The sequence below is a fragment of the Erigeron canadensis genome, chromosome 4 (genome assembly GCF_010389155.1).
Source record: "Erigeron canadensis isolate Cc75 chromosome 4, C_canadensis_v1, whole genome shotgun sequence".
Lineage (NCBI taxonomy): Eukaryota > Viridiplantae > Streptophyta > Magnoliopsida > Asterales > Asteraceae > Erigeron > Erigeron canadensis.
In genome coordinates this window covers 37,223,250-37,236,725 of record NC_057764.1, presented here as the reverse complement: position 1 = coordinate 37,236,725, position 13,476 = coordinate 37,223,250, and the positions used below count along the sequence as shown (strand labels likewise).

Sequence of the window (13,476 nt, the reverse complement as noted above, 5' to 3'; positions counted from 1 at the left end):
ATGGAGTGGGAATTCAAGGGCGCTTAAATACCTTGATTGATCTGCAGATCGAGAGTGCTATGAGCCTATGACCATGTAAAAGGGTTTTTTCTGTCCATTTAAATTTGAGTTTTGCCAATGTTCAATGCATATTATAAAGTTCTACCGAATATTTCTTCCCATTCCCATTTTGCGAGATTGTTATAATCAAGAATCATGTCATTTACGCAACAGAACACAAGTGTGTGCAGGGAGAGAATGTGTGAATTTATAAGGAAAAAAAATATATAATTGCACTTGACAGTTTAAGGAAAAAAGAAAAAAAAAAAAACCTATCTTGGCATGCTATTCTATCTATGTATTGTCATCCTTACAACAAAAGGCTTGTAATTATTGCGTAGACTGGATGAAGAAATTAAAGACGGAAGAAAAAGGATAGCATTTTGCATCTGACAACTGAAAGTACATATCATAGAACATTGGAGTATATCAATCAACTTCAAGAACAACTTTACCAGGAATTATCCTCTTATCTTTAGCATCGTGGGCCTCACGAACTTGTGTGATTGGGAATGTCTTTTCCACGGGTACTTTGAGCTTCCCGGCTTCAGTTAGTCTTCGAATTTCGTGTAAACCTTCTGCATCCGTCCTCATGTAAGTCCACCAATATTCTGCGCATAAGGACTTCAGTTTAGTAAATGCAAGGTTGGAAACTAAACATTGATAGCTTGACTGGCTTAGTGTCCAGTCTTGATAAATAATTAAATATGATGCGCAAAACATAGGCATTCGGTCACATATGAGTTGGCATAGAGATGCAGAAACAGTAAAAGGTGCAAGACCAGTCCAGAGCCCAGCCAAAAGACGCCAGTTCATGTAACCAGTTCATGTGTTTTTGCAACCCCGAAGCTCATTTTTGAAGAAATTCGATCCATGGCATACCTATGGATCTTGAATAGGGCTAATAATGTGGGATGTAACTGGGATGATTGGTGTAACAAGCCCTGTATTTCTTAACTATGTTTCTGGCTTTGTACTCCCGGTTTGATTTGCTAGTCTCTTGCTAGTATTCTGGTATTAATAAAACTCACTTTGATGTTCAAAAAAAAAATAATTTAGGAAATGTGTTACATTACACGAAGGACTGGTTAAGGCCCAATTAGGTGATTGTAAATCTGAAGTATACATAAGATGATTGTTCAGTTTTTTACAACTTTTCTCTCAATTTAGTCTAGCATTTCAAAGTTTGTAAACTCAACTTGAAATAATAAAATGGAAAACTGACCCATTATCGTCCTCCCACAGACCGGTTCGATGGCCAACATGAGGGAAGATAAATCACGTAGAGAAGGGACATGAGAAGGGATTCGAACCCCTGACTTTTATGTTGGCCCAGAGGTAAAGGCTTTGTCTCTAAAGGTGAATATACCTAGAGGTCCTAAGTTTGAATCCTAGGAGCAAAAAAAAAACCCCTTGTGGCCACAGAGGTTCACTTGCAACGAATCCGGGCTACCCGCAAAGTGGGTGGTTGCCCTGGGATTAGTAGACTCGCAAAACAAGTGGGTCGGGGATAGCCAAGCTAACAAAAATAAACTCGAAATAATAAGTGGTTATTTTGTAACATGGACCGGAAACCAGTGTACAAGCCCAGTTATATGGAAACAGCTAAAATGAGCAGGAACGGCTTCTTCATTTTCCGGGCAACCGGACCGGTCCTTGTACATCTCTATATTGTGCCTTGTGAGTTTTACCTATTCCATGAGATAGTCGATATTGAAGCTGTTTCTTGAGCATAATGGCAGTGGCAGTAGGAAGGCCGATAGCCAAACCATATCTATCAGATAAAGATGCTGACTCCCCCTAAAGCAGAAGCGGGGACACGTGTCAAGAAGTAAAAAAGCTCATGAGAAAAACAGTTCCAAAATTCACTATTCATAAATTAGCCAAAGAAGCTTGTCTGTGCTACCTGCAGTGTCATATAATGTCCACCTCTCTTTAATAGATTGATGCCCAGCCGTTCAGTTTGTTGTATACCAATTGTGTCTAAGACAGCATTGTATTGCCCTTTCAAGGTTACTTCCAGATCCTGTAGACCATAAACTAATAAACATGAGACCACAGCCTAATGGCACCCTTACAGCCTTGCTACTGAGCACTGACCAATCAAATCACAACACTCAAGGAGTCTTTGGATGTGTGCTCTGAATCTGACTATGAGTTTGCATAATCATAATCACATAACAAGTTACAACATGTTGACCTAGATAGTATGGATGTGAAATGCCCAAAAGGTACATTCTTGTACATTTTTGTAGCTTTTAAGCTTTTATTACACAAAAGTTTTTATTAGATATAAACTATTTGCAACACATAGAAAATGGTTCCACTGTTTTGTTTCAAGGTATCATTAGCAGCGAAAATGTGAGTAAACAAGATATGGGTAAATTGCTGTGGTCAATTAATCATAGTCAAGATCTCTTTATTAAAACATTAAAAACTGATTACATCCTAGGTTTTATGACACACATCCAAAGACCGATAGATGTATCAAATCCAATACGAAACTGCTTGGAATTTAATCACCTCAGAAGTATAATCGAGTGCCTGTTCAGCACCAGCTGCCAGAAGGCGCTCTATACTTTCACTTTCACAGGTAGCTGAAACTGCACAGCCAGCTGCAACAGCAAGCTGAATGGCAGAGTAACCTACAGCTCCTCCTCCACCCACCACCAGAACTCTTTGTCTGTGGACATTTTAAGTGTAAAATATTATGATAGATTTGCTAAAAGAGCAACATTACTTCATTCGTTTTGTGTTCTGAACTAAATAAAACTACTCAGTTTCAAATAACGATTTGCTAAAGACACCAACAGGCCTTTGGCCAATCGGTATCTTAGTTGCTGATCAACCAAGAGGTGGTGGGTCTAGGTCTCAAATGAGACATATATGCATTATAGAGTGTCTCGTGTGTGTGAGTATTTGCTGTTCAAGAATGACCTAAAAATAACAATTGCATAATGGTGGGAAAAAGTTACTCAGTCTAGACATAGTTTTAGCTTAGAATAACAAGACATGAGCAATAAACAAAGTTTGATATTCGTTAAGATTTGTGGAAGACAAACAAAACAATAACTCATGTAAACACATGACTATATGAGATGTCCAAAAGAATTTTGACGTATGGCCACATGGATCATATAAAAGTTAAGTCATTTATATTAAAGATAAAACTTTATCACAATAATTAAGTTTGCAGCAATATGATCAGTATCCAATAATACCAGAGCATAACAGTCTAATCATTTTAGACACTAAAATTAGTTTCCAAAAATCTAAGCTATGACATCTATAGGCTCTTAAAACAACCATCATTGTCATATGAAAATATGAAATGATACCTATAGGCGGCATCGATGTTCTATAATGTGCATGTGAAATTTTCCAGTAGATCAAGAAGTTGTTAGATAAGTGCCATAATATTTACCCCTTAGTTATCCTAGCAGTAGATTTAAGAGCACGCCATGCTGTCAGGGCAGCAAAAGGGATTGCACATGCTTCCTGCACGATCACAAAAGTAACATACATACAACAAAGTCATTATCCTAAAAATTTTTGATTAGCCAAACAGAAGGCCCCCACTTATTATCAATGGGCGGAGCCAAAATAACCAATACTACTCTGTATATTTTAAACAAGCATGACAGTACTTATGGTACAAAATGTAACCTTAAAATCATTCTCCCAGGCACTAAACACACACACACACACACACACACTATTGTGATGTCCAAAAACCACAATACATACCACATGTGAGATCATTGATGGTTTTGATGTAAGCTGATCTTCTGCGAGAATAGCATAATCAGCATAAGTACCTCTCACAGCGGTTGGATGTAGAGCACCAAAAACTTCCTGCCCGACATTAAGAGCCTGAACAGAACTTCCAACTGCTGCAACTTCACCACTAACATCACGGCCCAAAACTAGTGGAAGAAGTGACTCAAACAGAGAACGACCATAACCTGCTCGCATCTGAAAAAGAAAATGGAACAAGTATAGCTAAAAAAACTGCCCCTGTAAAATCAATGTTCACTATTTTGATTCAGATACCATCCAGGCATACACACAACGAATGTAACTGCATGCGAAATCTAATAAAGTTGCGACATAACATGACGACAGTCATGCTTGGAGGTCACAAAATCATTTTCCTGAACCTATAGAATGATTATAGTAGAGTGTTGTGGGTTTCGTAGGCTCTCATATCGAGAGGACTTCTTTGCTTTCACGCCCCTTCTCAGAAAAACATATATTATAAAAGAAATTTAAGAGTTCCCGTGGTAATGAAACTATTCCCCAACTGAATAGCAACAAACGAAGTTGATACCAAAATTTATGGTCTTGTAAGGTTCTAGTTAATGGTTTTTCATTAGTTCTGGCACATATCTTATTTCATATATGGTGTCTTTGATATTAGTATGAACGCTTGAGAAGAAAAAAAGTGCTGCCTCTAGTAAACGATGTAGATACTGAGATGAACATCAGTGAGAAATAAGTAGATAACTACGCTAGAAGGCAGACGCTAACCCATTCACAAACAAAATATACTCTCACAATGATTTTTGACCTACAGCCCCTTAAATATGAAAAGTATGCCTGTGTGCTCTCAATTTCCTTGATGCGACAATAATACTTTGCAAGTCCCAATAGTCTAGCTATGTTACATCAACAACTGTTTAGGAGAAAAGGGTCAATGTTATATACAGAAAGGACGTAGAGAAACGTCTAGTTATGAAAGGAAGTGTAAGAAAGATTTTGGAAGTGAGACGTGTTTGATGCAACAATGATTTCTGGTGCATTCAGACTCATGTTGCTCCCAAAATCCTTCCTTTACCTCACACATCTTATACAAGGCGGTAAACTTGAAATAACAATAGCACTAAACTAAACAAACCCTAAACACACCTAAATAACAAGCTCAGCATTTCGTTTCATGTATTTTTCTAGGGGCAAGGCGTGTGGTCCAGTCGGTCATCAACATTTTGTTAATCAAATATATATAAAAAAAAAATGCTCAATTGTCTCCTCATCTAAACCTTCCACACAAACTTAATCATGCAAATTCCATGACTAATCATTTCTAACCTCATATTGATTAATAACTCTTCTAGTACTAATTAATTTCTTAACTTCCACATCATCATTCATTAATCAAATATGATAATAATACCTAAACACAATATATATATATATATATATATTAGAAAAAGAAATAGAAAAACTCACTCTAGTATCTAAGGGATTGACGGAAACGGCACGAACACGAACAAGGACCTCATTGGGTCTGAGATCAGGAACGGCAACATTATCATGAATCTCAAGGACATCTGGCCCACCGAACCGCGGCAACAGTACGCCTCTGCACGCCGTCACAATACTTCTTTCTCCTAATTGGTTTCTGTTGATTGAATTTGATGATATTTTTTTAAGTATTGACCAACGCATCTTTTAATTTAATTTAATTAATTTTGATTATTAAATAGTAGTAATGATATATATATATATATATTAGTGATCGGAAATTTGGAAAGGGAATTTTTCAATTTAACAGACTGCCGATGGACGTGTCTGTGTTTCTATCCGTAGAGTGGCCATTGATGCAAAGAAAAATAAACACACACACACACACTTATGTAGTGTCTCTCTATTTCTAGTCTTCTTCTTTTTTTTTTTTTTCTCAAATGTTTTACACCTATTGAAACAACTTCAAGTTGGCTTTAGCGGTCACCAATTGATTTTGTTTCGAGTTCAAAACTTTTTTTTAGGTAAAACTTTTGGAAATATTCTAAAAAATGGTTAAAAACTATCATTAATATATCTCTAAACTATGAGACTTAAATTATAAGTTGTTACAAGTGATTTAATGACAAAATATTTTTGTTTATCAGATTATTTTGAAAAATGAATGAAATGTAAAAAAATTTTATTTTATTTTTGATGCGTATGCTTCATTTATTACACGCCACTATATAATTTATCTAAATCAACCTTAAGTTGTATATAATTTATGATTTTTTGTATTTAAGCTGTATATAAAATATATTGAACTAAAGATATTAAAAAGCAAAAAAGTTACATTGTGATGTCCTAAAATCAACCTTCTTAACAAAGAGTTTATGGTGTTGATTCATACTCCATGATACAAACTCATATCAGCCTACATATAAGCGATTAAGTATTAAATCATTAAATAAGTTGATCATCAAAGAGTAGACAATTCCTAGATATTGATGACTACGTTCATTGGAAACTTGTAACCTTCATGCATGTATCCGCTCTGCTCGTAAATAATTTGCAAGTCTCGAGGATCGCTCTTGGATGGTTGCAAGTGTTATTTAGTCCATAAACTTTGGCGTTTTATGTAAACATAATACAGACACAAATTTGGCATTCCTAGCACAAATGTTATCGTTTTACCTGCAAAAATACAAACATAATCCAAAGATAAAGTTGTCTATAATCTGTTATCCGAAAGCAGTCGCTCTAATAAAACTGTCTATATCCTAATCCACCTGCCTCATACCCAGGGATTGAGTAGAGTTGTAATTTTTGTCATATATGTGATCTGTTACTGTTCAAGTTTTTAGATAGAGAATTTATTCTTAGATGATGGAAATTCTCATAAACCATACACATCTACAAAAGTTTCGTTTCCTTTTGACATCCTGATTAAGAAGCCTGCAAAACACTAGAAAAAATAAATTACTTTTTTCATGATATATGTAATAAAATGGCATTATAAATATTTTTCGATCTAAATTACTATTGTACCGAAAGTATGCAATGTCTTTAATGAGAATACAATACATATTTGTTAATACGCGAAAATGAGCTTGTGCTAAACAAAACAATGTACAAAGAGAGCGCATTCATGGTCTCATACCAGCACGAACATCATCATCTCAAATCAAAAACAATCCATGTATGCTTCTCTTCATAATCGTCCTATTGAACAGAAAAAATAACAGGGAGGATTCGAACCCCTTAGTATTCTCCAATCAAGAATCGACCTTAAAATCAATCAACTAATCCATGGAAACAAGCTAAAGACTTTGATAACAAGAAACGCCAAGTACCTCATCCTACTCTATATATATATTTCTCCTATCTTGTAACTTACCCTTCTTCCATTGCTACTGCAGCATTTTCTTCTGGTGGGAGCTCAGAGTTTTCTACCTTATTGTCACTTACATTTACTGCAACTTTTAAATGTCCGTCATTATTCTCCATTTTCTCTGAAAGTTGTGGCTGCTTATTTTCAGCCTCCATTGCATTAGGATCATTAGTAGGAAGAGGTTCCTTGACTTTAGTCTCGCTTACCGCCTCAACCACATTAGGCTCGTTCATAGAAACAGGTACTACAGGCTCCCCCGCTTGCGTCTTTATTGCCTCCTCAACAACCATTGGATCAATAGTAGCAACAGTCACCACAGGTTCCTCAGGTTTAGTCTCTACTGGTTCGTTACCAGAAACATGCACCATGGATTGCTCAGTTTTAGTCTCTATTGCCTCCTTGACAACCAAATGCTCATTAGTAGAAGCAGACCCCACAGGTTCCTCAATTTTAGTCTCGAACTCCACTACCACATTATGGTCATTACCAGAAACAGGCACCATGGGTTCTTCTGTTTTAGTCTCTATTGCTTTCTCAGCCACATTACCGTCATTGGTAGCAATGGGTCCCGCACTTTTCTCAGTTTTACTCTCGAGTGCATTTGTATGAGGTTGATCAGGCACATCAGGTTGCACCTCATGCAATTCGGATGGCACTTCAACAGCAGAGTCAGGCACCACAGATTCTTCCTGTGACTCAGCTACCACAGGTTCTCCATCACATGGTTTCACTTGTGCTTCTGCTGAAGGAACTGCTGCGGATGATATTTCAGTTGATGGAGGAACAGTGGATGACATTGATTGTGGCTCTTTGGATGTTTCACCTGAAGCAGCAGGTTCAGCTTTATACCGTTCTTCTGATGCTTCAGTCAACGGAACCACCACACTTGTTTTCACTATTTGTGTTTCCTCTTTTACTTCGTCGGAAGAAAGTAGGACCGCTTTTACCTTATGTGGCTCTTCTACTGATACTTCACCCGAAGAATTCGGCATCACAGGTTGTACTTTCTGCAGCTCAACTGGTGCTTCATCAGCAGGGGTGGATCCCATGGGTGCAACACTTTGAGACTCTGCTGATCCTTGGGCTGATGAAACAGGTTCCACTTTTTTCGGCTTAAGTGATGCTCGGTCAGATGGAGAAGGCACCACGGGTTCCGCTTTTTGCGGCTCAACTGTTTGTTGGGCTGATGGGGCAGGAGGTACAGATTCTACTATATGCTGATACTGTGGCATCTCAAGATTAGAAGAAGGCACTGCAGGTCGTGCAGTTTGCTGATTTTGTGGTACATCGACCAGAGGAGCAGCCTGCACAGCTGGCTCTACTTTTAAATGCGTTTGTGATCCTCCTGGTGGAGGTACAGGAACCGGTGAATCTAGTCTTTGGCGCTTTTGTGGTGCTTCAGCAGGCGAATGTGGTTCCACTTTATGTTGCTTTGGTTGTGCTTCGGCTGGAGGATAGACTCTCAAAGTGCTTACCGTATGAACATTATTAGTAGCACCATTTTTATTCTGCTTAACGGAAAGAGACCCATTCATAGCCTGAAGTTGCTGGAGCCTATAATCAGTTTCAGGTCGGCGACAAATCTTGCGTAACGCCACGATTTCCTGATATTAAAGAATAAAAGCTATTACTGACTACAAATATTTATGGATGACAATTAAAAGGTAACAAATAAATGGTTGCATACCTCAGACTGATCATGATCATAACGCACCAAAAATCTACAACGACAACCACGTACATCATGCCGCCTCCGTTGTGCGTCTAAGACATGGGCATCAAAGTAAAGAGCCTGCTCCTTACCTTCCTGTAAAAGAATTCAAGTGCTTTAGAAAAACAACTCTATATATATTTTTATTATTCAATAAAACTGGATTATCTGACCTGAAAACAGAGTATAAGATCGGAAGGGAGAACAGCTACGCATTCAGATGCCTCACATGGAAGAGACCTTTGTCTCACATTCTTGCGCACGTTCACCCATTCATCCTCTTCGGCTCCAAAACCAGCAAACCGAACCAGTACTTCCTGATATTATTATAATTACATAATGAATTTTATATATATATATATATTAGATATCATAGAAATATAACATCATGTGTAAATTAGGTTTATAATTACCGGATCACCCTCAAGAGACCTATGTGATAGAAAGGTTGAAACATCATACCTACAAACAGCATCACAAAGATTAAACAGTGTTCAACAAAAATAGCCTTTCTTTTACCATTTAAGGTGTCAATGTTACCCTTATTCCAAGAGATGGGTTTATTCGAGTTATATATCACCTCTAACTGGTCAAATGGGCGAACTTTAGAACTAGATTAGATAAAGGAACGAGTCCAACTGATCCAAAATGTATTTACCAACCTCTTGAATCGATTCATTTAAAAACTTACATTACTAGTTTACCAATATATAGTTTCCATCATCATATTACATTACTCATCCAAAAAATTTTTTTAAAAAATACGGACAACGAATATTTGTGGTTCAACCCAACTTGACACAATATGATCCATCGCCCAACCCACAAGATTTCCCACCTACTCAAGATATGGTGGAAAACACTAATTTTAGATAAACATCCCTAATACTAACCATGCACCATCCCTGGCAGATTTAGCTTCATACTCCATCTGGGAATTATCGGTGACCCTTCCTGCAATTGTAGTGGGACAATTCATAACTCAAATATTCTATGTTTTATAATGTCATTCACAAATTACTTAATAACCAAATTAAAAAATATAAGTCTACCTGAAAAAGCAGGGAGGTGCTGGGGCGGTTGTGGAAAGGTTCTAACGGGCGCTGATTTGATCAAGAATACAAATTAGGTAACGGATGAAAACTTTTAAAATAAAGTAAGGTTGGTTCTACCTGAAGGAACAGTCGGTTGCTGTGGTGCTTGGGGAATATTTCTAACAGTGGCTGCAACATCAAGAATACATGTAAGTTCTGTACAACGAATACTGCCAAAAGAACATCAAATTAACCCACCTGAAGAAGCAGCATGTGGCTGTGTAGCCAGAGGAGCATGTGGTTGTGTAGCCAGAGGAACATGTGGTTGTGTAACCAGAGGAGCACGTGGTTGTGTAGCCAGGGGAGTATGTGGTTGAGTAGCCAGAGGAGCATGTGGTTGAGTAGCCAAAGGAGCATGTGGTTGAGTAGCCAAAGGAGCATGTGGTTGTGTGGCCATAGGTACAGCTTTTACCAAACCTGAATCAGCTTGTGGCATATTTTGACTCCCCGGTGATTTGGCCTGTTTGGCCCTGATAGCATATCGTCTATTTTGAAACCAATTCCACACCTGTTTCATCTGAACTTCAATCTTTCCCTTGCGATCTTCAGAATTACTACATACCAATAGATCCCATGTCAGAATGCAAAATATAATGATTATGATTAAATATGATAAACAGAATGAGTACAAATCTAAACTATATAATTTAGCTCTTGAGTCTGATATTATATACCTGAACTTTTCAGCTAGAGAAACAAGAACTTGGCGCTCAGGCAGCTGCACTTTGTGTGCTTGCAAGATGGATTCCATCTCCGCAATCTTTAAAGAAGAAAACAGTTAATGATACCAACTTGTATACAAAAAATAACGTGTGAACAGAGTTGCATTACATAGGATCTGATGGAAAACAATGATGTACAAGAGCGCTTTCATTACGTAAAAAATTCCATTACAAAAACAGTTAGGGACAGGGAGCAGATTCAATTCTATTATGGAAATATTAAAAGAATCCCCTTCCCCAAAAGATATTTAAACATACAATTATATATAGCTCACACTCGATAATTTAGAACATTGTTAACATTATTATATATTTCAGATGTAAGAACAAATATATATATATGAATTATAGGCCTATGCATTCATATATATTTATAGGTGGCCCTTATAATCATTTATCTATATAATATTCATCAATGACCAAATTACTCATAGAAAATTAATAGGTAATTATTTGATAGACATAATTACCCTCACTTGTGTGGTTACCGGATGATCGAGTACACATCCCTAATCTTTTATGTTTGTCATTCGTTTATCAAGAATTGATCAACATCAAACATCTTACAACTAACACTTTATGGCATTCCCAAAAAGGAAAAAAATCCAATCCTGCTCCTTCGTATTCAGAAAGATAGGATGAGAGATCCTCCTCCGACTCCGAAAAATTGGTCAAACGAGAGGCTACCCTCAACTTACCTCCTATGAGAAAAATGCACTTTGGAGTAACATATTATGCACTTTTCCTCAATTTGTGTAACTTCCTCTTTATTTACCCAATTTTGGCAACATGCTACCCACCTATGCTGACTTATCCGATGGCGCAAATGCCACAAAATAACAAGCAACTTTAACAGGTTGTCTGTGTAGGTAATTAAAAAATTTAGAGTCCATTTAGGTAACCTGCTAACGGATTAGAAATTATTAGTTTCACTTTATCCGGCTTCATGGCTTAATTGTCTTTTTCGTTGAGCTGGCTAAACATGTCAGCATGTGATACATATAAGTAGTTCCACATAAGAAATCTAGGTTTTTAGTTAACCTATTGGGAAAATTTCATAAAATTGCAATAAATTTTAGATGTGTATCTACTTGAGTAATTATAAACTGTTGGATCCACAATCCCATCATTAGGTGCAACTATTATTTGCCTCATATTCCGGTAAACTAACCTCTTAGGTACCAAAGTGGACTTTAAAAAGTTGAAACAGCCTAGACGGGCAATCCGCTAAAGTCAATCCCTATTTTTTGACATTCGCCCAATTCAATGAGGGGTAGTATACGAACCGCGCTTCCGGTTTCACGTGCCACATCATTGTGTGTAATCATCATTTAGAGTAAAATATTATGTGCGTTCCGTTAATTTTAGTATAACATAATATGTGCGTTCCAGTTTCTTTGATTTGAGTACAACATAACACGCGCATTTCCTCAATTCTTGTAACATACTACAGGTGTTACCTCAACTGTATTAGTACTTAGTAACTTTCTTTCACTACGTTTTCTACATTCAAATCTATTCAGCTGCTATGTCATATGTCACGTCATCATAACCAAATTCTATTTAACATGTCAAATTCTACCTTTAATGCCGACTAAATACATAATTCTAAAATGCAAAGCCAATAGCTTTCCATAAAACATCAGTTACCTATACTTTTCAGTTTTCACCCAGAATTTCACATAAAACTTATAATTATATATATTAAATTAAATTAAATCAAATACTACAGCTTATAACAATTCAAAATATTATAAATTTAATTAAAACATAGATAATTAAATACAAAAAAGAAAGACCTCAGCTTGATTAAATCGAAAAGTAGGGCCTCCATTACTCGGTGGTCTTCCCATTTTTGTTTTACTTTTTTCTTTTACCGCATAGCCTGTAAGAAAATTATAAGGAAGAACAGAGGTAATCTTTGTGAATATTTAAATATATATATTTTTTAATTTTAATCGATCAGAAGAAAGTGCGTCTGTGTGTGTTTGTGCGGAGTAAAAATAACTTTGATTTGATGAGCGTTTTGCTCGGGTTGGGTTATACTTGTCATTCTTACCGATTTTGTAGCTACCTATTGCCCTTCCTTTTTCGGTCCTTCGTCAAATTAGTCCCTCAACCTTGGTATTTTGTTTTTATAGATTTTATTGATAGTGTTGACCTAATGAGCAAAGATTTTATATTATACAACTAGATTATTGTCCCGCGTAATACGCGAGCATGCATATAAATTAATAACATGTTATCATTTGATATAAATATAAAATTAATAAATACTTGATTTTATATAGTATTTTATTTGGTGGTGGTGACGGGTGGCGACAGTAACGGCGGAAGTGGCAGTAGCGATAGAGGTGTGATTGTTAATGTGAAAAAAATGGGGTACATGAGTAAAGATATTAAGGTTGTTTAAAGCTAAGAGTATTTTGGGTATAAAAAAGTGTCGAATTTCTTAATATAGGGAAAGCCATTTTGCTTTATAAAGGATTATATATACATACATATATATATATAGGGTAAAGTTTATGTGAGAACTATTCATATATAAACATATGTAATTTCAAGTAAAATTTAATATGGTCATATGTGAACAAATTTGCTCACATATATCATTCATATATGAACATCAACTTATAATTTAAAGGTTCTCATGGTTCTTCCAATTTAAATGGTTCTCACATGAACATTTTCCTATATATATATATATATATACTAGATATTTTACCCCGCGCGATACGCGGCTAGTTAAAAAGGTTATTTTATGCATTAATAAGTAGCTATTCTATAGGCTTA

The 13,476-nt window shown here is 36.4% G+C and overlaps 2 protein-coding genes across 2 annotated transcripts; both read right to left on the bottom strand.

Moving 5' to 3' along the window:
• Positions 1–297: 297 nt before the first annotated feature.
• Positions 298–5,671, bottom strand: LOC122595863 (reticulon-4-interacting protein 1, mitochondrial). Its single transcript, XM_043768326.1, has 8 exons — positions 5,558–5,671; positions 5,269–5,527; positions 3,787–4,014; positions 3,464–3,537; positions 2,563–2,722; positions 1,946–2,065; positions 1,731–1,839; positions 298–650 (listed from the first exon to the last, which is right to left on the bottom strand). The coding sequence occupies exons 2-8, from the start codon at positions 5,485–5,487 to the stop codon at positions 469–471; spliced, it is 1,092 nt and encodes a 363-aa protein (XP_043624261.1). The 5' UTR covers positions 5,488–5,527; positions 5,558–5,671; the 3' UTR covers positions 298–468.
• A 1,159-nt stretch (positions 5,672–6,830) lies between these two features.
• LOC122596382 (titin-like) lies at positions 6,831–12,675 on the bottom strand. The gene is made up of 10 exons (XM_043768948.1): positions 12,483–12,675; positions 10,636–10,721; positions 10,160–10,515; positions 10,040–10,090; positions 9,920–9,970; positions 9,761–9,821; positions 9,281–9,329; positions 9,041–9,184; positions 8,844–8,963; positions 6,831–8,760 (listed from the first exon to the last, which is right to left on the bottom strand). Exons 1-10 carry the CDS (start codon positions 12,534–12,536, stop codon positions 7,159–7,161), a joined length of 2,574 nt encoding a protein of 857 aa, XP_043624883.1. The 5' UTR covers positions 12,537–12,675; the 3' UTR covers positions 6,831–7,158.
• Between the last annotated feature and the right edge of the window lie 801 nt (positions 12,676–13,476).

Bases quoted from the DNA above. Each gene is read 5' to 3' on its own strand.
- LOC122595863 (XM_043768326.1), bottom strand. From the start codon at position 5,487: ATGCGTTGGTCAATACTTAAAAAAATATCATCAAATTCAATCAACAGA. The intron at 4,015-5,268 runs GTGAGTTTTTCT...TTTCTTTTTCAG, and splicing joins TCAATCCCTTAGATACTAGA to ATGCGAGCAGGTTATGGTCG. The intron at 3,538-3,786 runs GTATGTATTGTG...GTGATCGTGCAG, and splicing joins CATCAATGATCTCACATGTG to GAAGCATGTGCAATCCCTTT.
- LOC122596382 (XM_043768948.1), bottom strand. From the start codon at position 12,536: ATGGGAAGACCACCGAGTAATGGAGGCCCTACTTTTCGATTTAATCAA. The intron at 9,330-9,760 runs GTTAGTATTAGG...TGCTGTTTGTAG, and splicing joins TCTGCCAGGGATGGTGCATG to GTATGATGTTTCAACCTTTC. The intron at 8,761-8,843 runs GTATGCAACCAT...CTTTAATATCAG, and splicing joins ATGATCATGATCAGTCTGAG to GAAATCGTGGCGTTACGCAA.